At 43.3% G+C, this 26,498-nt stretch overlaps 1 protein-coding gene across 4 annotated transcripts; it reads right to left on the bottom strand.

Moving 5' to 3' along the window:
* Window positions 1–700: 700 nt before the first annotated feature.
* crebbpa (CREB binding lysine acetyltransferase a) lies at window positions 701–24,421 on the bottom strand. Of its 4 annotated transcripts, none has more exons than XM_085912809.1 (31): window positions 23,469–24,420; window positions 19,248–19,930; window positions 16,628–16,807; window positions 16,057–16,312; window positions 15,233–15,346; window positions 14,562–14,825; window positions 14,320–14,419; window positions 14,081–14,218; window positions 13,540–13,657; window positions 13,268–13,439; window positions 12,663–12,725; window positions 12,379–12,500; window positions 11,890–12,102; window positions 10,766–11,083; window positions 10,303–10,482; window positions 10,012–10,177; window positions 9,678–9,796; window positions 8,362–8,601; window positions 8,141–8,229; window positions 7,509–7,589; window positions 7,309–7,365; window positions 6,920–6,997; window positions 6,754–6,821; window positions 6,495–6,645; window positions 5,812–5,958; window positions 5,615–5,728; window positions 5,363–5,528; window positions 4,927–5,094; window positions 4,443–4,604; window positions 4,043–4,324; window positions 701–3,941 (listed from the first exon to the last, which is right to left on the bottom strand). In XM_085912809.1, exons 1-31 carry the CDS (start codon window positions 23,554–23,556, stop codon window positions 1,563–1,565), a joined length of 7,476 nt encoding a protein of 2,491 aa, XP_085768935.1. In that variant the 5' UTR covers window positions 23,557–24,420; the 3' UTR covers window positions 701–1,562. The 4 variants fall into 4 exon arrangements, with proteins under 4 accessions (XP_085768935.1, XP_085768936.1, XP_085768937.1 ...); XM_085912810.1 differs by having other exon boundaries at window positions 10,766–11,080; XM_085912811.1 differs by lacking the exon at window positions 7,509–7,589 and having other exon boundaries at window positions 23,469–24,421.
* Between the last annotated feature and the right edge of the window lie 2,077 nt (window positions 24,422–26,498).

Raw genomic sequence — 26,498 nt, 5'->3', positions numbered from 1 at the left:
CGTTTTACCTCTATCTTGAATCATGAGCTGAAACAAATTGTCGAAATCGTGCACTTCCCACAATGGGCCCCGCATATCCGCGGTTTGCCACCCCGATTGGCATTCGAGGTTTCAACCCCCAACCCCATCCAACACACAAATATCTTCCATTGGGGTCCCTGTTCAACATGAATAGAAGGTGCCACTGTGGTTTGTGACCTGTGACCTGTCTCTGTGCGTGAGCTGTGGCAGACAGCAGCTCTTGAATGATTGTGCATTCCATAACCACTCGAGGGAATAAAAGCGGCTTAAGTAAAACCACACGTGAGGCCCTTTCAATACGAATATTAGTGATCTTTCATGATTTAGTCAACAGTTCTGTAGTTCATCTGTTGCAGTTTATTTAACAATATGGTATAGAAGTAAGAAATTAGCCTTTTACCAGTTTGTACAGTGTTTTCGTTCTCTCTTATATTTATAGTATTTTGCTTAATATTGGCTTTACAATAGGAGAAAAAGCAAACTCTTCCCACCCGTTCAAGTTTTTTGTAAGAGGAATGAGCCCTGATGACTCTCAAGAGAATATTGACGGTGCTTCCATTCTTCAAACACACTTTAGTGTATAATTTAAAGGGTGGATGATCTTTGCACCTCACACCTCTAGTCACTGGTCTCTTTCTTCCATTCTTTTTACAATATTTGTATCAAAAAAGCATGACAATTTCTTTTTTTTTTAATGTCAAAGTAACAATTTTCTACACCTGCAAAACAAGAGTTTCCAACTTCCAGGCATCTGAGATGGAGGCTGTAAATCTTAGTTTTAGGCGATTTGTGAAACCAGTAGGATGTGTGATTCTTTTAGCAAATGTGAGGTTTGCATCGGTGTCTTCATGTGCACCTGTATACATGTCTGTGTAAACAACCTGCCACAGTCCATTTCCTATTTTAATACAACTGAGTGCTCTTCATACACACAGAGAAGAAGAGATAGGTCTCAGTCCCTCGGCACATTATATTGGAGCAATGGTTTAACGCGTGACCACAAATGCCAGGAACAACAGCTTGAGAACAGAACAAAACAAAAACCTGGCCCGGTGCCCCAACTTAAACACAAAAGGTTGTTTTTTTCTAATGGTACAAAAGATATGAATAATATAATGCAATTGTACATTTAAAAAAAAAAAAATGAGGATGGTATGAAATCACACCAAGACCCAACCAAAAATAAATTGCGTATTGAACACATTTGGTCTCAACCAAAAAATATATTCTTTGTGACTTAAATTGCATTTTAAGAAGCGAATTGCAAACCCCGTTACATTTTCAGGAAAGGGGGGGGGGGACCTTAACTAAGGAATATTTCATTTTCACGGGGTGTTGGACTTTTATTTTTTTTTTCTTCCTCTACCAAATTCTCTTTTTTGTTTTTACAACAGTTTTTTATACAGGTACAAAAAAGATCTCAATAGTAGAAAGAACAAACAAAGCCCTCTTAGATAAAGAGTCTGAGGGGAAGTAAGGAAGAATCTAGGAGGGGTCTCAGGTACTGAGACACGGTAGTTCTTCATTTCTTAACAGAAATGCTACAATCCCTCCACAAACTTCTCTAGAGTGTCTCCTGTAGCATCTCCCACCATGCTCAAGTCGCTATTTAGTACCCCTCGGTTAGGAGGATTGAGCTGGGGTAGCATGGCGCTTTGTTCTGGTGTCCCCAGGTGTCCCTGTTCCATGGACCCAGACAGTGGGCCCCCAAGTCCATGGTGGGGGGAACTGGAGTGGGATGGAGGCGGGTGCTGCGGTGAGGGCTGGGGCTGGTTCTGGATTTGCGGCGAGGGACTGGAATGTGGTGGTGGCTGCGAGGGCGGACGCGGGGATTGAACGGGAGCAGGAGAGCGGACTTGGTTGCTGAGACTGTTGGCGAGGGAGGGCTGGCCAGCAAGCAGGTGGGTCTGGGGACTCATGGGGCTGGGCTGTGCGGGAGAAGCCATCTGCTGCTTGAGGACGGCCTGCTGCTGAGGAAGTTGCTGTTGTTGCTGCTGCGGCTGCTGCTGTGGCTGCTGCTGCTGCTGTTGTTGCAGCGGCTGCTGCTGCTGTTGCAGCGGCTGCTGTTGTTGCAGCGGCGCCTGCTGCTGCTGTTGCTGCTGTTGCTGCTGCTGCTGAAGCATTCGTTGATGGAGCATTTTTTGAGCAGGGTCCATTCCCATGCCCGGCTGAGCCATCTGAGCCATAGATGGTAGCTGGCCCATTGGTGCGCCAGCTGCTCCTGCGCCTGCTTGCATGGCTTGCATCTGCTGTTGTTGCATGCGGAGCTGCGAGTACGTAGCTGCTGTGCCCTGAGCCTGGGCAGGGAACTGGCCAGGGTGTCCCTGAGGCATCACTCCCTGTTGCTGTTGCGGCGCTTGCTGCTGCTGTTGTTGCTGCTGCTGCTGTTGTTGCTGCTGCTGTCTTAACAGTTGCCGACGATAGAGCTCTTGAATCTGTGGATTGGTGTTATGTGCTGCGTTCATCAGCTGCCCTTGGGCCCCCATTGCTGCCATACCCTGAGCAGGAGGCTGCTGAGACTGTTGAGATGGCATCCCTGGCCTCTGCACAGTGCCTCCCGGCATGGCCATGGTCTGCATTGCGGGCAAACCCGGCTGCTGACCTGGCTGCTGCGGTTGGTTGGCGTGGTACTTGGCTGTCCGTTGTTTGATGAAGGCAGCCATTAGCTGAGGGTTTGATTTGAGGATGTTGAGGACTTGCTGTTGCTGCTGCGGTGAGCTGGGAGACTTGAGGGTACGGAGAAGATCCTGAAGAGCGTTGGGGGCTATGGCACCAGGTCTCTGTGGTGCCTGGGGCCTTGCGCCAGGCTGCTGTGGAATGAGCATCCTCTGGCCCGGAGCTTGCTGTCCCGGGGGCATCATGGTTCGCTGCATGGTCATGGCCTGTTGGGGGTTCTGGCCTGGAACAAGGCCTTGCTGTTGCGTTTGTGCAGCCTGTATGGGCCCGGCAGGACCAGCCCATTGACCCGGGGCCATGTTTGGTTGCATGACCTGTGGTCCCCGAGGTCCTGGTACCATCTGCATGGGTGCTTGCATTGGTCCTGCCATACGCTGCTGTGGCTGCTGGGGGTTCATGGGCAAGCCATTCATGTTGACCAGATAATTCTGCTGGTTTTGTTGCGCCTGTGCCATCAACTCAATGTGCCGTGCCATCTTGACAGCAGCGAGAGGAGGCTGCTGCTGTTGCTGCTGCTGCTGCATTTGTTGCGGCTGAGGCGGCTGTGGAACAGGGGACGGTTGCTGATGCAGAGGGGAGGCTTGGGGCCCTGGTTTACCCTGGGGCACAGCTGCTTGAGGCTGTCCGTTGCGAGGTGCGCTGGGGAACGAGGGCGACATGACACCTGCAGAGTTGGGGGTCTGAGGCTGACTGGACAGCGACTGCTGTGGCGTCTGGGGTGTGTTGGGCTGGGTATGGGAGGTGGGAGTCGTCGGAGCAGCCGACGCCGGCGGGGACGGTAGTGGCATGGTTCTGCCTTGCATGGTAGCCATTCTTCTCTTCATCAAGTGAGCCTGCTGGAGTCTGTGTTGCAGCTGCTGGTGGCGAAGCTTGTGCTTGATATTCAGGCAGAACGGCACCGGACACTTATTCTCCTGACAGTTCTTTGCGTGGTAACAGCATAGGGCAATGAGCTGCTTGCACACAGGACAGCCACCATTTGTTTTCCGCTTGCAACACTTGGTGTGCTGCACCACTCTCTTCATCTTCTGGCAGGACGGCAGAGAACAGTTGGCGTTGCGGCACTGACAAGCGTGGACGAGAGACTGGATGCAACGCTGGATGCTCAACCGCCGGCTTTCCTGTGGGCTCTTTGAGGCCTCGCCACTCTGGCTGTTGCTGTCATCATCCAAGCCGAGACCCCATTTCACCATCTGGTGCTCGTGACCCTTTGCATTATAACAATTAATACAAAGGTCGAAGTCCTGTAAATGGAAGACAGGGTCAATAACATGACAATACCTCAAACTTTGTAAATCTTCAGCGCTTGTTTTTCTTTTTTTTTTTTTTTAAACAAAAAACAGACCTCGCACACTGTGCAGTGCCACCGTGTCTCGACGTGATGCTTGCACTCATTGCAAGTGTACACAAAGCGGTCTTGTCCCTGGTTGTGCAGCTCAACGAGCATACACATGGTGCTCCACTTGCATCTCCTCAGAGAGCTGAACTCCCAATGTTTGTCCCTGGCCAAAGTCAGGAAAGCATCACGGCCATCCATCAGGTCACAGGAGAGCAAGGGGTCTGGGTCGATAATCGGCGGCAAAGTGTTGACCATGGGGCCGGAGTGGAGGTGGATTACAAAGAACACCTACAGCAATCAAATAACAAACAACTTTGGTGTTAAAACATACACCCACAATGGTAGGTCCATCAGTGATGGTCAAAACAACTGTTCTGTACCTTGGCTGTAAACGAGTCTCACTCACCTCTTTGTGCTTCTCCATGGTGGCATAAAGCTTCTGGGACAAATCATTCGCTACATTCGGCATTCCGGGCTTCTTCTTGTTAGCGCGACTCATGCTGCTTTTGTTTTTATTGGTCTTCTTGTTGTTTTTCTTCTTAGCATTTTTGCTGTCACTTGGGGTACCCTGAAAGCACATGAAAGAGTATCAACATCTATTATTTGGTGATAGCATACAAGTAGATTCGCCAAATTCAGTGTGTAGACAGTGTAAAAGTTCCTTCTGAGCGATCAGCACGCTTTCATTTTTGTCAAAAGTCGCTCTAATGAAACCCAAAATACAAATTAGGGGTCATTTTTGGCCCAAAATGTCAGTGGTTGAATTGTTGTTCTTTATAAAGCTTGGACATTGAGGACAAAATCCCACAGATGAAAATGAAGAATCTAAAACATAGTCAAGTCTACTCTAGAATAAAATATTACAACTAAGTTTAAGATTGTTGACAAACCTCTGGCGTTTCAGAAGCAGCCGTGTTCTCCTCTTTTTTTCTCTCCTCCTCCTCCTGCTCGAGCTCCTTGATACTTTCTTCCAGGACATTGGGCCAGAAGTCTCCTTCAAAATAGGGCAACTCATTGGCGCTAGTTAGACGGTCCTCAGTTGCCTGTTTGAAAATATCCTGCGTAGAAGAAACAAAGCATTGGTAATTTACTTAAAATGTCCGTCATACGTACAAAATAGCAAATGTTGAAGCAGTGTGAAACTCGGCACTCACTGCTAAAATATTCAAATATTTATTTGTATATTTTTCTCTTTTAGTAATCTTTAAACCAACATTTCATTTATTGTTAGGTATTCGGAACTTATCTCAGTACATGCTATACTTTTGTTTTATGTTAACTCTTATTATTTGACTTGTTTTATTTTTTTATGGTCATTATGCTCACCTTGTAGTCGTGCAAGATTCTTTCTCCGAAGGCCTTGTCCAGCATTTTCCGATACCAGTCCTGAAGTCTCTTAGGTTTGGGAATCTTCTGCTCGGGAGGATGACAGTGGAAGATGTAGTCATCTCCCTCACTTGGTGGACACGCCCAAATGTGACCTTGAGCATAGCTTCACACAAGCACAGACCAAAAGGTTACACCTGAGAACTGTTTGTGATGTGAACAAAATATACGTAATCCATGTGGTGTCGTTACCCGAGTTTCTTGGCATATTCCAGATAGCCGATTAGGATCTCATGGTACACCGCTGTTCTTAAGATTCGAGGTTTGAAGAAGTGAATACTGTCAAGGTATGATATGTAGACTCGTCTGTGAGGGTAGAAAATAGGAGATTGAGATCTTTCAACCCACACAAAGCCTCAAACCACAAATGAAGGGTCCCATGTACAGACCTAGTGTTGGGGAACGGGCATTCAGAGCCGTACTCCTGGACATGCATGCCAAAGAAGCACACATCGACGCCATCAATCTCTTCAAAGGCAAAAAGTGCTTTGGTTCTGTAGGGAAAGGTCTCTGGCATCTCACCCGTATCCACAAACCTGAAATTGTCAAGTGAAAACAATTAGTTAAAGATGTGCGATTATAGTAAAATGAAAAAAATGTGGATTGTGTCATGTGTGCAGCTCATTTTCGAGTGTTTTGCATCGATCTTTAAAGCACAATTGAATTTCAAAATTTGATGATTTCAATTCTGTTGAGTTAAAAGAGCATGAAATCGCATTTACCAATTAGTGCACAGTGGTAAACATTGTAATGCGTTGTTTGAAATGTGTTATCGTTTTATAAGTGATGAGGAAAGAAGGGGTTACTTGACTTCGTTATGTGACATAGCACGTTTTTTGAAAATATTTGCTTTGGCTCCTTTTAAACTATATAAAGGGAGTTGCCCATTTGACTTGCTGCAAACAAATTGTGAGTCTCAAAGTGTGCTTGGTGGAGCTCGCTCTACGGTAAATTAAAGAATCACCACCTACATAAATTTGAATTTATAATTTTAATTTTCTATGAGGGCTTGTAGAAAATGTACCACAGCAAACTGCTAATTTGTACCTTGGTCGGTCGAGAGTGTTCTCACCTCGCTTTCATGCCTTGTTTAACCTCCACCGTTTTGTCGGAGCTTGCAACCACTCGCACAAACACCTCTCCAGCTTCCGGGTGGTTCTGTCTCTTCAAGAATTTATTCACACGATCCTCTATATACATTCCAAGTCGTGTTGACTGTAACCCTACGGTAAATCAAACAAGGAAATTTGGGAAGGAAAATTGAGATGTATCAAGGATTCTGAACACAAGTCACAAGAAAAACAGAAAGATTCAAAGAAAATGATACCAACTTTTTGCTGAGAACTTGTTATCCTTCCGTGTTTTTCCACTCTTCTTCAAGCAGTTATCACAGATGAATCTGTTGATTGCGAAGAGTTAGACAAAACAAAATACTCATTATCTGTGAGAACGAGACATTTTCAATTACGTCGAGTGTGAACAGGTTTGATTTCTCACCCAGATGGCCAAATAACCTCATAGTGCAAGACGCATATCTGGTGCATCTTCCGCCCACAATCTTTACATTCAACAAACCTAAAGAGAAGCAAACATACAACATATTTACAATGACGACAAAATCAGCATTACGATAAAGGCTTGCTGACGTTAATTGCCTTTTAACAAATGCCACTCTTCACATATGCGTACCTGTGAGAGGATGTACTTGTTTGGAAGGACGCAAGACAGCAAGATGATGTTAGATTTTTTTTTTATTACGAGAGGGGGATCACATTGTGAGAGTTCATCATTTGGTTAACTACAGAAGTGATGCAACTAAATTTGTACTAAAGCAATATCAGCATGAAAAAGTTGAAAGGGGTGTGTGTGGGTTTGTGTCTACTTACGGCTCAGGTTCCAGTACATCGTTCTTCTTTTTTTCAAACTGGTCTTTTGATATCATCCTGACGGGGAATGTACAGCAAATGAGCGAGAAAAAGTGAGCCCGACATCACAGTTCCGACACATCAAGTCTATGAGCTCCTCGTACTTTCATAATGTATGTAACTGGGCCACCTGTATGTTTGTTATTGGTCTGTTTACTTACGTCTGTGGCTGTGCAGGATCATCCCCTAATGTCACACTCTCTCCCTGAATCTCATTGAAGCACTTCTCACAAAAATGGTACCTGGATGAATGAATATGTTGCATTGAGCACATTAAGTATTGCCGAAATTGAAATGCCACAAGTTCCTAAACGAACACCAAAACAACCTTTAAATTATGTCTACAATTACTTATGGACTTGTAAAATTGTGTAATGGAGAACTTTTCTTTCTGCAATTAGTTAAATGAAGGATATAATCCCTGCTCTCTGATCAATGGTGCAGTCATTGGAGAAAATGACTGTCATTACAGGATTGATACTGCAGGGGGTGCAATGGAACGTGGCTCAAACTACCACGCAGTGGTTGAGGTGTATAAGGCAATGAATGAAAAGTTACTTGGGTGTGTTTTAGTGCCGTTATTTGCCACTGAAGTTGAAGCACTGTGAATTGTTCTCGATTGTTAACCAATATGTCGACCTTTTCGGCATGCTCTCACTCACTGTGGTTGTCTTGTTTGAAACGTGAGTGGGTCGCACGGTGCAGGGTTTTCTTTTTTTTTTTTTTTAGGTGTGATTCAAATAGTTGTACTTTTAGTTTGTTACAACACAGAAATGGTCTGATGATGGGTTACCTGTTCTGGTAACTGTAATATGTGCCTCCAGTTGGGATGGTGCAGAGCTGTTTCCCATAACAACAGAGGGTTTGTGGAGAAAACTCAAACTGCAGAAAAACATGGCAAAAAAGAAAGGTGAAAACTTTTCAAAAGGGATTTTTTTTTTTCCCCGTGTAACTTACACAAAATAATGCTAATCTTTGACATGTCTCGTATTCAGTTTTCTTTGTACAACATACCTTCCTCCCGCAGCAGTAACCCAGGCTTTGCATGACTGGGTCAATCTCTGCCTCAAAAACCTCGGCCAGCTTGGAGCAACACTTGTACACGCGGGATGTCTTGCGGTTGTACAGCCACGCATTGTTGAACATCAGCCAGACATCATCAACGTATTGCCATGGATCCTGGTACTGGCCTGTGTCCAGTTTGCGTTTGATTGTGGACAGATCTATCGGATTTTTAACTATGTCAAAGTAGTCCTACGGAGAGAGAGAGAGAGAGAGAGGACAAGCCTTGGGTCACACAGCAGAGCAGCGATGCATGCTAACATGCAAGAAAAACAAGATTATACGTGCTTCTGACATCAAATTTTCAAAACTGATAAGTGGCAGCATGCATTACAAGCAGCGACGGCACCTCATCAATAAACGAGGAACATTTCAGTTTAATTCTTGCAATCCGATGACTCAAAATCTACCCACAAATGTATCCTCTTAATATGTGACCATTTCAACCAGAGGATACGTTTCGATTTGTCGCCGCTCAGGTAGTGTGCACGTTGTCACGCATGTGTGCTCAAACATCAGCGACGCGGTGCATCGAAGTCAACGCTTGATTTTACATGGATGAGGTGGCTTACATACACGAGTTGTATCAGCATAGACACTTTGTGTTTATCACCCACGCCGCGCTCAAACATATGACGGCAGCCGAAACAGAAAGTACTCGAGGTCTCCTGAGACGGAAAACTCACAAAAGCTTGTAGGCAGTTAGCTTGGCGGACTTTAATTACAGCGTTGCCATCTCTTGCCTGCTTCTGAATCGCTCAACTCGGCTCTCAATAAAGTCAAGTCACAGCCTTTGCGATTAGCAAGTGCCACTTTATCAGACTGTGATTAAAATGCAAATCATGAATTGTTCAGTACTTGTTCAAGGTTCCCTTGTTGCAATATTCACAATAAATTTCATTAGTTTGTACTTCAAAAGCATTCAATAGCAATACAATTAAGTTGCACAACATTTTTCGACTATTTCAAACACTGCAACACAAATGACGTAATGAAAATATTTGTGAAATTTCAAAATTCCATTTGTGCCATGTTCTTTTAGAGCTATTCTAACAAAATCCAATTTTCTTTTTAGAACAGTTAATCAATTGGTGGAATCCACTATGCTTCAACATGTAATGACTATGCAACATTAGATTAAATAATAATCACATTCCTAATGATGAGCAAGACTGATTATGAGCATTCCTAAAACACGGCATGACAGTGGGCACGCATTTTCACAGGTGCATGTTTATGTGTGAAGCATGTTTTCATGCGCTACCTACTGGAATACACAGGAGCATAGGGTCTACTGGCTGTCTGAAGGGCAATGACTCGGAATCCTGCCTATAGAGCGATTCCAAAGTTGGCATCAGAGCCTGCCGCAACTCTTCAGGCTTGAAGACTGAAAGAAAAGAGATTTAAAAGAAAAATTGTTTTCAAGTTACTTGCATGCCCAAGGAAAAATGATAACATCTGGTGCTTGGTGAGTTTATAGGTACTGGATTTACACAAAATAATTCAATGTCTTGGTCAATTTGCAAAACTTTTGGGTTTTTTTTTTGCTCAAGAGGGCAACAATCTTCATCCTGGTCATGGCTCGGGGTTTCACCGACTGACCTTTCTTCCGAGCGGGCGAAGAGGAGGTTGTTCTGTTGGTTCCTTCCACTTCCTCTTTTTTAGGCTCTGCCTTCAGTTCCATCTTTTTCTCCTCTACTTCCATTGTCTCTTGCTTTTCCTCCGTCTCCTCTTTCTTCACCAACGAGGAACTCGAGTCTTCATCAGTCTACATAGAAGGACGACAAATCATTCGTTTTTCATATGCACCCTTATAATGTAAAATACTCTGAGGTAAAAGAAGCATCTCGAGAATCAATTAAGAGGCTTGTGGGAAACGTAGATGAAACGCACCTCCATTTTGGGTTCAATTTTGCCGCCAGCGGCCTCAAACTCAAGCTTGTCATTGTGTGGCTCTGTTTTGACCTCCTTGACAGGCAGGTCAGCTGCAACATGCTGCGAGTGCAGGTCGGCACTAGCAGCTGAGGCCGGCGTGGGCACCCGGTTATCCAGGCTAGGCCCTGGTTGAGACAGCTGTAGGGCAAAGAAAGAAAACTAAAGCTGTGATGCACAGACCATACGTAGATCAACTGAGCGGTTGCATGCGTAGCTGAATGTACAGCACAGATAAACGCCTCCCACATGAATATCACGGTTCCCCTAAAAAAAATGCAACAATCCAGGTGTCATGGATGCTACAAAGACTGGTGAAATGCAATTATCAGACAGCGAGGTGAAGACGATGGGACGGGTTTGGCACATGAGAGCGAGTTTGCAGGGGTCAGAGTGGAGGGCATGCGTAGGAGCTCAGGCTCACCGGTGTGGTGGGGGGCTGAGGCAAGGGCTGAGGCGGGGGCTGCGTCTGTGCCGATGAGGGGATCTCCGCTTGTGTTTGGGGCTGAGTTGGGCAGGATGGGGTGACACCTTGGACAGACCCAAGGCCAGACAAGGTGGGAGTGGCACTACGGCTGGAGGACTGAGATAGGGGCAGGTTAGTGCCCGCCCCAGCCGTGGAGGCGGAGGAGGTCGCAGGAGGAGGAGTTGAGTGCAAGGGGGTTTGGGAAGAGGCTAGCTGAGGGCCCAGCGAGGGAGCGAGTGCATTCATGGGGAGGTTAGCACTCGGCTGCTGTTGCTGCTGGAGAAGACACACGCGCGCACACACGCACGCACACACACAAAAGGAAGGCGGACGAGCACACAGTAAGCAGACAAACCAAGTAAACCGATCAGACAATCACCACGCTACACAGCAGCACTAGCTTTTGGCTTAGAGAACACCTTGCAATGGGAACAAATCAAATTTCATTTATAAATTAGTGATTAGTATGATTGATTAAAGGGTAAATCCTGATGCCCAACTTCAGAATACTACAGTCAATGCAATGATTTGAAAACCTACTGTAAGTTTCAGGTATCGGCCAAAACAAAGATGTACTATTGACAGCACCAAATGGCGAAATACCTGACCAGGATTCTACCTTTGGCCACAATGCGAAGTGGGATTTAAGTTGGTAAGGAAAAAAATGATGTATTTAGAAGCGGAGGTTTCATATCCAACGAGGAAGGAAAAAGGGGTGAGGCGAGAAGTGAGTGAAAGAGGGGGAGAGAGATAGACATAGAGAGGGGGAGCAAAAGAAGAGATAGTAACTGCACCAAATGAGTTTACGGCGTGGTTACGACCATTTTTTTGTTGTTGTTGAAAATAGCATTGTAGTACGTTCTTCAATTAATCATTCAACCTTACTTGACTGATCCCTTAAAAATAAGTGATGATGGCTTTATTAAAATTTTTAATGTCAAAGTTTTCTCAATTCTGTCAATTAAGTTGGGGATAATATTGTGTGCATAACATAACATTATGCCCAATGTTAAATAGCTAAAAGCTTCCAACTTTTTGTTGAAATTATAAACGCTTGTGTACACCACTCATTCAGGCCTCACCTGAGTAACAGCAGCCTGTGCTGGTGGCTGACCCATCCCAGCTGCCAATGTGACATTCATTGCCCCTGTTGCAGAGACGGCAGTAGATCCAGGAGGGAACTGAGTCTGAGCCATAAACTGTCCCTGGCTGGCTGTCTGGCCCACCATGTTGCCACTGTTGTGACCAGTGATCATACCCTGGGCTTGAGGCATCCGGGAGGGTGACATTCCCACCTGGACAACAAAAGCAGATGGACGGCACTATTAAGACACTATTTGTCTTTTGTCAGGCAAAGATCATTTGCATACGTAGCAGTTGAATAACAATAATGAGAGAGTGATAAGGGTGGAACGCAAAACATTATACATGGTTGTGTGTGTGTAATGCTGTTTCCCAGTCCCCTCAGGAATTCCCAATTTATTTTTGTGGAATGCAAAGGTTTTCCAAAACGTCATTGGCTGATGTGTCTTCAATTGTGAAGGTGTCCCGATTTTCCTAGCCCTCCTCACCGCTGGAACGGAGCTCATGTTCATTTGTTGAGGGTGGTTCATTGGAGAGGCAGCGCGAGCCCCCATCGTTGTTTGCGACATTTGAGCGTTGGGCAGAGCCATGTGATTAAATTGGTTGATTCCTGTCGAATAGAGAACAATTCATACTCAGCAATCGGCACCCTGATGCAGTGTAAAAACAAGGGCATCAATAAGTTCATTCTGAATGAACTGAATGACGGCAGTTTAACTGTTTTTTTTTATTAAATGTAATGACATCAGTATGTCCAAAATATAAGACATACCTTGTGAAACCTGCATGCGGTTCATGATTTGATTTGGCATGTTGGGCAGAGGATTAGGTCCATCTAAACACAATGAAAGACACACAATCAGAATAGTTTTGTTTTTTTTAAATCGGGATCTATACAAGTGACACACTGTATTACTGTAAAGCAGTGGTCGTCAAACTTTTACATCAATTGCAACCTAAAAATATACTTGGCTATGCAAGTACCTCAATAACACAGGCGGGTTGAGACCGCACGATGCATTTGAACCAAACTTGGCCTTAGTGTACAACTAGAACCAGCCCTAGAAACTATACCACACCTTGAAGTCATTACTGTAAAGCATACTTTCATTCTTTATTATCCATTATAAAGGATTTCAACCCCCATCCCCTCCTCTCAAGATCATTTTGAATACTTTGTCAGGAACATTTGTTCATGTTTAAAAAAAAAAAAAAAAAAAAAAAGAAAAATTGTTGCTGGATGGATGGCAAACGTCTTTGAGATATTGAACCTCCACGGAACAACAGATGAGAACTGTCCATAGGAAAATACAGGGAAATCGGAACACTTGGCATTTCATAATCTTATAATCCTGTAATATTTTTTTTTATACTTACTCTGTGGCCTGGGGCCTAAGGGGTTGGGCTGTGGGAGACCTGGTTGCTGGGCACCCTGGGCAGCCATGGGTGCCTGATTGATAATCTGTTTCTGTAGCCGTGAGCGCCGCTTCTCTTCCAGTTCCTTTTGGATTTTATATATTTTTTCCGCAAGGAAGTGATAGTACTCATCCTACACAGAAGGTAACATGAATATCATATCAGCCTAACTTTGGTGATTATAAGGCAGGGTTTTATAAATACATCAATAATTGGTTAATTTGGGCACTTACCCGGCTATTTGCTGACTCGTACATGTCCCCCTCCACCTTTCTAGCATAAGCAATTAGGTTCTCCATCCGTCGGTCCTTCAATGCTGCCGGGTCAGGGGTAGGAAATATGGCTTGCACTCTGCAGTGGAACATGGGAAGTGAGGGGAATGAATCGAAAATGTATTCAAGCAACAATCAAGGAATGCATGGTTACAGCACACCACTGAATATGACACGATATGCAGGTAACGCAATTATTCCGTGGAATGAATTTGAATTCAAATGAATTAAAATTGAAGTTAATATGTTCTGGATAGCGGCAATAGCTTTGTGCAGGGATTCAACATCTTGAAAAATAGTTTCTCCAAAGCAGTAAATAACAGAGTTGTGTCATCAGCATAAAAATGCAAATTTGCATCAGACACAATTCGACCCAAGTTGTTTACGTATATAGATGACAAACAATAGGGGGCACAATACAGAACCCTGTACCCCTTTCCCCCGCCTTATGAACAGAAACAAAAGACTTACAATACCATCTCCAGTAAAGCTATACACTTACAGTTTGTGTACGAGGTGATTGCGCAAGTCCTGGGTGACATGCTCATGCCAGGCTTTCCTAGTGCCTGTGGCGGAGATGGGTGCTGCTGTGGGAAGGTTGACCAATGAGCCTACACCTGAACCGTCTGACAACAGCTGACTAAAGATGGAAGAAACCAGGTGAAAAGTTACATATCATACATATTTCAAGTGTTAAAATCATGAAAATGTCAAGCTGCAGACAAGCAAAGCTATGCTGACTTGTTAGTGTTGAGTGTGTTGGGAAGAGAATCCGTATGCAGACTGCTCTGTTCTGAAGACGTCACACCCATTGCAGCACCTGTAAGGGCCATCTGGTTACCTGCAACGACACAATGTTTTTGCAATTCAAGTTTTAACCTGACAAGCTATGGATAAGTTTTAGTACAAAATGATCAAATCAGTACAACTGGAAAAAAAATGTCAGAAGCTAATCATAACAAAACAACGGGGTCAGACATTACCAAGTGCATTGATGGATCGCATCTGTTGAGGAAGCTGGGCCTGAACATTCTGTGCACCTGTAGGCTGCCCTGGACCTGAGCCCTGCTGGGACTGGGCCTGCCCAGTGGCTTGGCTACCATAAGGCAGCCCAAGTGCTGCGTAAGCTCTCTGCATGGAGCTGGGATCAATGGGGGTTGAGGTATTGATGGTAGGGGCACTCGACTGGCCCACACCAACCGTAGACATGGAATTTTGGAGACTTGTATTGGGGGAACTCAGCATGGCTAAAGAAAAGTGTCAAAGAAGCATTCAGTTCATAATTGTACTTTGCATGTGGACATTTTGAATGACAGTGATTATAACAAGTCTACAAATACATTAAATGCAAGCATTTTGTCATCCATGTCAAATATGAGACCAAGATAAATTACAGCATTTTAAACATCTTCAACCATTAATGTGGTTGCACACCCTCTTAAGACTAAATGCGTGTTCATAATTAACCAGTCGCATCCAGTTTCTTGAATTCTTAATTTTGTTACCTTTCGTTTTACCAAAAAAATGGATGATCAAATGATCTCCGCATTTGTAAGAAAAGAAAGCAGGAAACTAAATGTAGTACATATATATTTGTGGGCAGGTTCCAATCCGAATATTGTTAATATGCAAGGAGCCTATTGCTTGTACTTACGCTGCTGTGTGCGCTTGTCACTGGCGTTCTTCAGAGGCAGGCAGACCGGACAGTCGTGCCGTGTGCAATTCTTCCAGTGGGAGATTATTTGTCTGGACGATGCACAGTGAGCCACTGCGATAAGAAACAAAGGAGCAGGGTCAATCCTCAAATAATGATGAACATATTCAAACTATAAATATATCGAAAACCTTTTTTTGTACAGTTATGCAGTAAATGAGCATAAGCAAATGACCATTAAAGCAAAAAGTATAGTCAATCGGAGTCAGGAGGACTAAATTAAGACAAAAAAACATTGTATGAAAACTAAAGACACCAGTAGAACGCATTGGGATGTGGAGTCGAGAAGCCAGCGATGAGCTGCAAAACTGCTTTGAAACTACGGACTGGAGTATGCTCTGTGATCCACATGGGAACAACACTGACAACCTCACGGGATGGATAACTGCATCATTTTCCTCTGAGGACTCTATCCTTTGAACCAGGAAATGTTTGCTGCTTCCCCAACAACAAACCCGAAACCACCCGTGAAAAAGAAATATATCTACACAAGACCACGGGACCTGATCGCAGCCAGTTGAGGACTTTAAAAAGGCTGGGACCACTGCTGGACCTCATCCTCACGGACAGATTGTGCAACGGCACAAGGACCCGGGAGTACACGTGTACAACAGACTGGATTCGGCACCATCATGGATGCTTTTTACAAGAAAGTGGATGTGCACCGGGGGCACAACGCGAACGTGAAACCCTTGTTGTAAGCGTTGGTAAAATACCGAAAACTGCTTCAAATACATTGCCAGTCTTAAATACTCCCAACGTACCCTGGCATGACTTCCCAGCTTGGCAGTGGGTCATGTGGTTGAGGACGTTCTTCATGGTGCGACAGTGAGGTAGGGCACAGGCCCGCACCTCCCCATTGGCCTGCTCCCTTCGCTGGCACTTGTGTGCATGGAGCAGCAGGACCAGCTGCTGCTGGATCAGCTTGCGCTTCTCTGGGTCGGCTGTTGGGCCTGCTGAAGGCACTGCCACACCTCCGCCGCCGGCCAGTGGCAACATGGCTGCCTGTAGCTGTGGCTGCTGCATGGGTGAAAAGGACCAGTCAGTCAAATTAGTACCTTGAATGATTCAAATCTCGCCATCTCGCTTAATGGGCATGTGGACTAACCAAGAGTATAGATTTGTGTTCAAAATAAAATACTCAAGTGTGACTTAGAAAGTCCCCCCCCCAGCGCCAGGTATATGCTTAATCATTTTAATAATAATGATGTTTGTATATATGAACTTGTCACTAAAAGAGTCAATTTTACAACATTAAATGAAACTACATAGCAATGCACCCAACAATCGAATTATTTCTCCCACCCCTCGGCATGATAGGTGACAAGCACGGACCATGTTTGGCACACTGTTGACAGCAGCCCCCTTGAGTTCATTTGGGAAAGGTGGTAGATTGTTGGCAAGGGCCGACTTGTTCTGGATCTGCTGCTGAGTGTTGAGCTGCTGGCCAGGGCCTGCAGCAGCCTGTCCATAGGACTGAGCTACAAATGGACCCCCATTGCTACCCAGGCCAATCTGAAAAGACATCAAATAGAAGACATCATTAAGACTAATTTTGCGGCAATAACTTCACAAGCAGCAACAATGGCCCTGAATGTCCCACTGTTTCACGTCTTGTACCGATTCTGAGTGACATTACTGAAGGGTGAATACAATACAAACGATACGATTTATTCCAATCGAGGTGTCGATATGGGGTATTTCCATTCCGTTACGCCATTCGGATTCATTCCAATCGAAATACATGGCTCAATCGAAACCCAGCTAGTGTGTCTTCAAACATTACCTAACTAATTATCATGAAAAAGTTGAGTGGGCAGTCTGCAATGCCTAAATGCACCAGGGCTGGTTGCGCCATGCTTTTGTGAACGCGAGCGCTCGAGGAAAGCGACTCAAAAATGTGCACACGCGGTCCTTTACAAGAAGCTACTCTGCTAGTGGCAAAATACACATCCAGACTTGGATATTTCTTTATATGTGAAGGATTGAACCTGATGCGTGTCATAGTCTGGCTATTGCCTTCTGTGTGACGGCTAAAGGTGCCGCGTGCCGGACCCCTGGCGGATAGTTGGAACGCTTTCATTCGATTTGACCAGTAACGTGACCAGTAACGGGATTTGGAAATTACCGTCTCACATCATTTCAGCTCCAATACACAAAATGATATCGGTACTTAGTACAACACTAACTGCAGCCTGACATTCAAATTGCCTGTATTGTCATATTTTTATTTGGGGTGGGCGAGTATTGATATCAGCCCGATACGCGGACGTATTTCAACAAATCAGCACGATGGCTGATACCAGTATTAGAAGCCCTTTTGTGGCTGCTTTAGGATTGGGAACCAAAGGCATATATGTTTGACAGATGCCCATAATGATGCCATATCTGTATAGAGATAGAAAAATATTGCCATTAAATGAATTTGAATGAGAAATGCTATATTTGTGATATACAGTGATCCCTCGTTTTTGCGAGAGATGCGTTCCAGAACCATTGCAAAAAACGAAAATCCGAGAAGTAGAAACAGTATATCCATTATTTAGAAATTTAATTACCAATGTATTGAAAATTCCAACACATAGTGTTTCTTGTGGGCTGATAGAGGGCTTGGGTGTATTGTAAGTCAATTAAAAATATGATTCATCTTAGCCAACAATGCTAAGTGTTCAACCTCAGAATTACTACAAGACACTACCCCAGGGAACATCATACATAGCGAAACCAAAGTGAGTCACCGTTGTGGCATGAATCTCCAGTTGCATTGAGGTCCACTCCACATTATTAAAGCTTTTTAAACCCTCCCCAATACTTTTACGCAACATAAACCTTTCTTATTCCCTTCATAACCATTCCCACACTGTTATATGCATTTACAGTAAATAAAAGAACAAACGTGATATTGTCACGTGTCCTTCTGCACCGGTTGGTGCGCATGGCCGGCAACCGCCTCCTGCGCTTGAACTCAGTCACGTTCGCAGTGACGCACATTGCTCAAAGGCACGCCCCATGCGATCAGGGCTCATTAACGTTGTACCGAATCCTGGCGGCAGCCAGCCACGCACTCGGCGCTTGTCCCCAGTGAAGCAAATTGCTCAGAGGCACACCCCGCGCTACCGGCATTCTCCCGTCGCTTATAAACCCGCAAAGTCGCGCAGTCGCAAAAGGTGACGCGTGAATTGGCGAAGGATCACTGTATAGCTCTTTCTTTAAAAGGATGTCATTGTTTTGGGGGAAATTTTAAATGTCAAAGGTACAAGTGGAATGAATCGGTTAGGGCTGTATCAAAAAAATATCGATAGAGATATTGGCCCATGTAATATGCATTAGCAAAGTTTTGATAGAATTGTATGCTTTTATCTGAATTTGACCTCAGACGCAAACTTAAATGTGCATTGCGATCCAATAGTTGAACATTAATTATAGTAATTACAATTAATTAGCTACAGATACATTGAGCCCTCTTATTTTGCCAGATTGAAAAATTGTCATGCCTTCATGAGATCATAAAAATAAAATTTCTTGAGGTACATGTTAAATATCACAATAATATGGGCATCGCTTGATTCAACGACAATATTGCATATCATTCAGCCCTAGTGTCCGTAACGTGGCTTTGGTTACTACTCAAGATTTGAGTACTACTCATACTGGAATCAGCCTGAGAAAAGTCGTATCGAACATCCCTGATTTTTATGAAAACCCTTTCTTTAGGTCCCCTGGCATGAACGTGTGAAACATTGCTTCTCGACATTAGAAAGCAAAACTAGACTTGCAAAATTGCGCTACATGATAGACCACGACACATTATGAATGTTGTCAGGTGTTAAAGCTTTTATGCATGGCAAATGCACGCTAGGTCAACGTCAACCCTGGATGAACTCGACAGAAAAAGTCTTCTCACAGCCAAAAAGTCACTGAAAAGCTTGTGAAGTGGGAAAGGGGTGCAACTTACCTTATTCATGTTGCTTGCTTGCTGTGCTGCATTAAGTGTAGCATGTGCAGCCATCTGCTGTCCTCCCTGGGTAAGAGTATCTGCTAAAGCACTGCTTGCTCCCGATGCAGCTCCTTGCATGGATTGTCCCTGGTACTGCATGCCAACCACCCCTGCTCCTCGCCCTCTTCCAGCACCAGGCCCAAGTCCCCCATTCATGACCTGCCCAGGTTGGGGCTGCCCACTCTGCGTCAACAGCCCGGAATGACCCTGGCTATTATTCATCAAGGCCTGATTGAAGCCTGGGCTGTTCAGACTCATTGTTGAAGCATTGTTGTTCTGCCCTGCTACTCCGGTTGGTGTTCCTGCTTTCTGGGCTTGAGGCGATGGGTGATTGTTGGGAGAACCTTGGCCAAGGGGGCTCTTACCCAAAGGTGTGCCAAGCTGAGGCCCCATGCTTCCAGGTTGAGGGCTACCGGAGCTCAATCCTACACCCGTCATCGTGGAGGTGCTACCAGCTCGTAGAAGCTCAGAGAGTTGCTTGTGTTTTGCAGCTGCATCTGGGACCGTAGTAGTGCCACCAGAGCCAGGTGCTGTTCCACCATTTGTAGGCATCCCACCCATAAGGCTCAAGTCTCCACCATTGGGGATTAACTCATCTGGAAGGTCATTTTCGAGATCGTCCCAAGACAGTGATCCAAGATCTTGAATTGAAAAACAAAGAGAATACTTTATTATCCTAATCTACATTATTTAGTTGAACAATTGGACATACACTCTTAAATGTTAAATGATCAATATAAAATTCTTCTGAATCTGTAAATATAATGCGGTTTTAAAACATCTAGTTCTTAGAACTGGGAAACCACAATCCAACATGTCCAGGGAGAACCTGGGAGTTGTTAAATGTAGGATCCATATTTTGACTCCTACTACCTATTTATACTCACTACACCTCAAGTAGACTTGAAAATAAATGGTGGTAGATTTATAGTCATCATAAATATGACACCCAGATTGGGCCTATGTGCTCACAACATTATTATTCCATAAATGTGATTGCAAATGAGATATTTCGAGAATATATTTTTTTCTACACAAATTCAGTTCTTCCCGATTGTGGACTAAGCTTGTTTTAGGTTTAAAGGGACTATCAGTCTTTATGCTCACTCATATGTCTCAGTCCCTCCTTTCAAAGCAGCAGACACATTGATGGCCGGCACGCCATTCATTTCTGAATAGAGATACACACACGCACTCCAAGCTTGCCTGCAAGCTCTTTGGCTGTGCACCAAAAATGCAAAGCAATGTTTTGGTTGGGTAGCACATCATGCAGCTTGAGAAGAAGGGGGACACAAGTCTCAGGAGAAGCCACGAGGAGACTGTTACGTTGTTCGATTTGACTGACTTCCAACGCAACTGTGCACGTCGTGATCACACAGAGATATGACGAGACGAAATTCTCCACTCACAAGATTTGCTGTTGCTGTACTTAACAGGTGAAGCGCATAATACCTAGTCACTCACCCCAATCGATTGGTTAAAAAAGAACAAATGGCATGGTTTGTAACAAAATATCGAGCCCAGCGATTGGCTGGTGACCATATACAGTTACGCTGAAGAGATTAAATCTATACCGTAATATGCATTTTAGGCTACATTGTTCAGCCACCACTTCATTTAGAGAGAGACAATGTCCACGTTTACATAGACCCCCCATTCTGATCAAGATTTTGTTCCAGACAAGGTGGTTGTTGATGTCAATTGATGATTCAATCAGCGAGCATGAAAACGCATACTGTGCATATTTGTGACGTCAGTATACGAGTTTTTGTTCTTCCCGAAAGCTGCTGTCCATCTCAGTTCATCATCATACAACTAGCCTCGGGTCTTAAAAATCAACACGAGCAAACAAACTTAACTTGACGTAACAGCGTAAACAAGAAAAATATCCGTAAAAATTACAGTCAGTAATGCTTCATTAATTTTACCATTTAAAAAAAAAAAAAAAAAATGTCTTCCCTCAACCACAGGTGCCAAACAAACGTAATATTTTTTGGTATGAGGTTATACAGTGGTACCTCTACTTACGAACACCTATACTTACGACCTTTTCGAGATATGAACCGATCTTTGCGATTTTTCCGCATCTACTTACGAACCAATTTTCGACTTCCGAACCGACGCACCAGCCCCCCGCCCAAAACACACACGACTTGTCTCCTTTGCTCTTCCATTCCCTGTTCATTTCAGCGTATTAGCAGTGTAAAAAAAAAAAAGTTGTGTAGTTGAGTCTCCTAAAACTATCGGTATGAAACGCAAAATCATAAAGGAGCATGACGAATGCATGCGTATCGTCGAGCTCGCAACGGAGTATGGCCGTTGTGTCAAAGCAGGAGTTGTGTCCTGCTGCAGGAGCGTGCACACATTGAGTGAAAGCCAAAGCAGTTGCCGAGCGGCAGACTTGTTGAGTGTTGGCGTTGAGCGGTTGTAATGAGCAAGTACATTATTAGCAATCAATAATTCCATGTGCTCTTCGTGATTTACTGGTATTTACATAGTTTGCGATCAAATACTTTGTTATTCCTATATTCTCCTGAAAATTCTATTCAATAATTCAGTAATTGGATTAAAAAAAAAAAAAAAAACATTTTGCATGGTTAAAGATTCAGAAAAAAAATTCCACTGAGTGAACAGCAATTGATATTTTTCACTTGAATTTGAACTGTGCTTAGCAGCACTTCTCTAAAAATATTTAAATTTTAGACAAACCGCTCCCCATTCACGCGAAGAGGTTTTTGTTGAATTTATGCAATTTTATATTGTCCAGGGGTAGCGCAAAATAAATTCCTCTGAATCAAGATAGTAGATATGTAGTCTAGTTTAAAAGTAGATATAGTCCACTTTAAAATGTATCTCATTGATTTCATTTTGTGCAACCACTTGACAAAATAAAATTTCCTAACTTCAACACTGGGATGAAATTATATCACAACAACACTTTTTAATTATGTTTGAGGGAACAGTTTGAGTTATCAAAATTTCAAAGCCTTATTGTACATGCTCGGAGATTTTTTTTAACCATTCAAACTTGATGGGCTTGTGTGCAGCACTCTTCATTGTGGCGGATCAAATTTAGAAGAGTTTTATTTCAACTTTGTAGGACTATAAATGCCTCCTCTACTAAAAGACAATGTACATAACGAGGTGGTGTGCCACAGGGTTTTTCTTTCTCATGTAAAATGTTAATGGTTGTTCATCTATATGTGCCCTGCGAGTGGCTGCTGACTGGTTCAGGGTGTACATCGCCGACCGCCCAAAGACTGACTGCTGGGATAGGCTGCACCATCCCCACGACCCTTATGAGGTTTAGCGGTTTGGATGATGAATGAATGAATGAATGAATGAATGAATGAATGAATGAATGAATGGAACTGTATTTTTGCCGAGGATCAATCAAGGTTGGGAAACTGATTCATAGAGTAGTTAAACGTGATGCTCTTATTCACTGTTATCAGTTTATTAACTGGATTCTTCTACGTTACATTGGGAAAAAAAATTAAACCAGCATAATAACACGCTTTTTTTAGCTCCCATTTATCATGATCTTAACTCAAAGACCCACAAAAGATATGTTTGTCACCCAAAAAAAACAGCAACGTTTTAGAATGGCCCAATATGGGCGGCTTAACTTAAGGCACACCTGTGCAATAAAAGTGTCGCATTGCAAAACGCTAAAGATGGATGGCAACACCAGACTGCCTGTTTTTGATGCCCACGGATAACCAAAATACAGTCAAACTTATCTTGGAAAAGGGGATCCAAACAGTTTTTGTAAACATTATTGAAGCAACATACGCATTTGTGCACATCGAAACTGTTCAAATGTTTCAATTCGGTTCATAAAAACCGAATAAACACGTGTTGCATTTCTGTATATATATTTTTTTCTGTTCAGAGTATAAATGCTCAAAGCTACAAAACAACACGACCGTGTAAACTGCAAATGGTTATGCATAGACAACACCCATCCTAAGTAAACATCTGCAAATAAATTGTCGCCAGGTATTCATTCGGAAATGCTGTAAACGCCCGTCGTGAGCGTTACTTACTACGAAGCATTCCAGTACACATGCACGGCCTGTCAACATTTAACCCAAACCGCAAGCGTGATCAAAAAGGTGCTCATACCAAACACTAACGGTCATGGCATTTAAACGGGAACATTTGCGGGGCCTTTACCTGGTCCATCAGACGCCGATAGGGCAGGTGAACTCAGTTTCGGCCGCTTCGAGCTCGGAGGTCCGACGTCCAGCAGGTTTTCAGCCATGGTTACCTTCTCCCACTGGTCAGTTTTGACGAGAACCGCAATTATTGTGTGACAGGCTCGTTGATCGCTCAAGCCCAAAGCTTTCCGGCTAGCACATTAGCGAGGTGACAGCCTGCTAACGTTAGCTAACCGACTAACAGCTAGCTTGGACGCCAGCTATCAGCTAAGTTAAAAGCTAGCGTTAGTTAGCTCCTCCGTGCTGTGTCTTCAAAAGAGATGCAATAGCGCCCCGCTCCGCCACCGCCATTCACCCCATGATAATCCAACACCCAACACCCACATTATTAGCATTAAATAACCCCAATTAAAAGATTCCCCATGAAAAGATCGAACTTGAAGACGTCAATCCAATGAATTCAGGTGAACTGCTGCATTCCGATGAAAAGGTCGTAAATTCTAAATGTTAAAAGTACCCATTTTGCGTGACGTCAAAATTTCTTCATGCAAAAAAAAAAAAAAAAAGCTAGACGCTCCACAAAAATGCACGGGTGCACAAAAATGGGCGGATTTTGCAATTCACTTCGAAACCCAAGGTCCGATGCCAGCTTGGGAACGGTAAACAATGCTGCTCCCGAACGGCGACAGGGCTCAATCGCCGCACTCTGAAGGGGAAATCGGATATACCGAGCGTTTCTGTCCGACGACCACCGATCCAATTTCTCCTTTTTTTTCTGCACAAAATCTCTCCGAGTCGATGTTAAGATTTCATTTTCGGGGGGAGGATGCTGTCATACCGCGGAAAGCATGCTCGATTTCAACGTTAAACCCAGTGTTGGACCGAAATCCCTATTCCGAGCCACAACAAGATGGCGGCTGTTGATTCCTTCGATACAAAAAAGTTTTTTTCTTTTCCAGATCGGCTGTGAGGGGGAGGGGCCGCGCAATCACGCCCTACGTGAGAATACTGCTTCGACCACGAGGGGCGCTACAGGACTGTCAAAAAATACATGCAAGTCATTACCTGGTGGATCCTTAATTGGTCGAAAAGAATCCAAAACATTGGGGCTCAACTTCGTGTCCCGCATTTAGTATTTTTGCACAAAAAGTTCGGGCTATTCGGCTTTCAGGTGAAATTGCAGAGTGAAACGAAATACAATACAATGTGTCAATGAGGACTTGATTTGACCTCCTCTAAACTTTTGCACTTACATGTCTTTTCAATGTACGTTTTGCATGACCAAATTCACAACAGGCTTTTTATTCTGTACAAGAACCCAATAAATGTTGTGATTTCATTAAAAGTGGGATTTCAACAGTTTTCTTTATAAAGCCGATTACAAGACACCAAGACACCCAACAATTAATCCACAAATCCGATTTGTAATTGCCAGGTATTGTTGACATCACTACGTCATTGTGGTTTCTCTGGGAAATGGCCAGTTTGCAACAGAAAAAGTAACTGGGAGAGTCACCGAAGGGTTGAACATCCATAAAAAGTTTCATACGTTAAACATCTGCTGTGAATTTTGACATTCAACTCGATATTGAGATGACCAAAGTGTGAAGGTACTGAAGCATTGAACTCCTGGACATCTGCATTCAAATGTGCAAAGGTCAAATTAAGTTTACTTGTAAGGATTATTGTGCATGTTTTGCTTAATATCCTGCATTTCTTTTTTTTTTTTAGGATCATATACTTTTAGACATAGTAACTACCCATGCTTACAAAAATCAAAGTTCTTTTCACCTTAAGGAACTGATGATGAACCTTGACAACTCCATGTAAAAAAATATATATTCTAGCAAAATGAAGCATTTACAGTTGCAAATAAATTGGCTGCAAGGTATGCCTTCTTGGACCATGTGACCATACCATACACAAACCTCAAAACATCATATGTGGATAATTTCTCATTTGTTAGCTGTCCATCCTAATCTAACTAAAATAATGACCCTGAATCCCATTTTAGGGTCCTGTCTCACCAGTATATAACTATTTTGAAAGATCTCATACATAATGTAATGTTAGGTTCTTAAAAGGGAAGTCAGCCCCAGAATTTTCTTTACAATATGTTCTTATGTGCCCCCACTAGTCAAAACACAGCATTCTGATTATTATCGCAATGTCGAATATGAATTAAATAGGCAAAAATCAACTTGTTTTTATCCATGTCAGGGTGGCCATTTTGACAGAAAACTACATCACAATTCCCACGTCTCAGTTCACAACCAATCATGGCTGCACCTTCATAAAACTGGGTGAATTTTGTTGCTTAATTTATATTCCACAAATGCAATATTAATCAGAATAAGATTTATCAAGCTTCAGAGAACGTATCAAACAAATGTGAGTGTTAGCAAACAATCAAAAGCAAGAATCACATCTAAGTTCATAAAACTCAGGCAAAAAATTATTTGGTCAAATAGTTTTATACACTCTTTTACACACTCTTTGTTCACATATTGAAAAAATAATGAAAAACTGTTTTGGGGATCATCAAAATAACACTAAAACAAAACTGCAATGCTCATAAGTGACAAGAAGCCATCTTTATACAGTGTTCACAACAATTTAGTCTGCTTGCAGGTTTATTTCAATCATACTGAAAAAGAAGGAGTAATGAAAATCATAACATTCACACTCAAATTGGCACGCATTGCATCAGTTGTGAGAATTTTCATAGTTTAATGGCAAAATCCAACACAAGCGCATGTATAAAAACAATTAAGTGACAAACTGATTGCATATGTACAAACATTGAGTGCTTTGTGCAAAATGTGTACAGATAATGATCACGTGTTGATATAGGATAATGTGCACAAAACATACATAAGACATCTCATGAGCATTACACCAACGCATAAAGGAAAAAGCATTGTTGTCAAACAACTTTCATGTTTTCCTCAGTGAACAAAAAATAAAACAACACTGAAATTAAGGCTTAATTATTGATGACCTGTCCAGATTCATTTGGCAGACTAGGATTGTTTTCTTGCATGGA

Source organism: Syngnathus leptorhynchus, chromosome 5 (genome assembly GCF_054491065.1).
Source record: "Syngnathus leptorhynchus isolate UIUO chromosome 5, UIUO_Slep, whole genome shotgun sequence".
In the NCBI taxonomy this organism is placed as follows: Eukaryota; Metazoa; Chordata; class Actinopteri; order Syngnathiformes; family Syngnathidae; genus Syngnathus; species Syngnathus leptorhynchus.
Note: the sequence above shows the minus strand (reverse complement) of the source record. Positions and strands in the feature narration are given on the sequence as shown.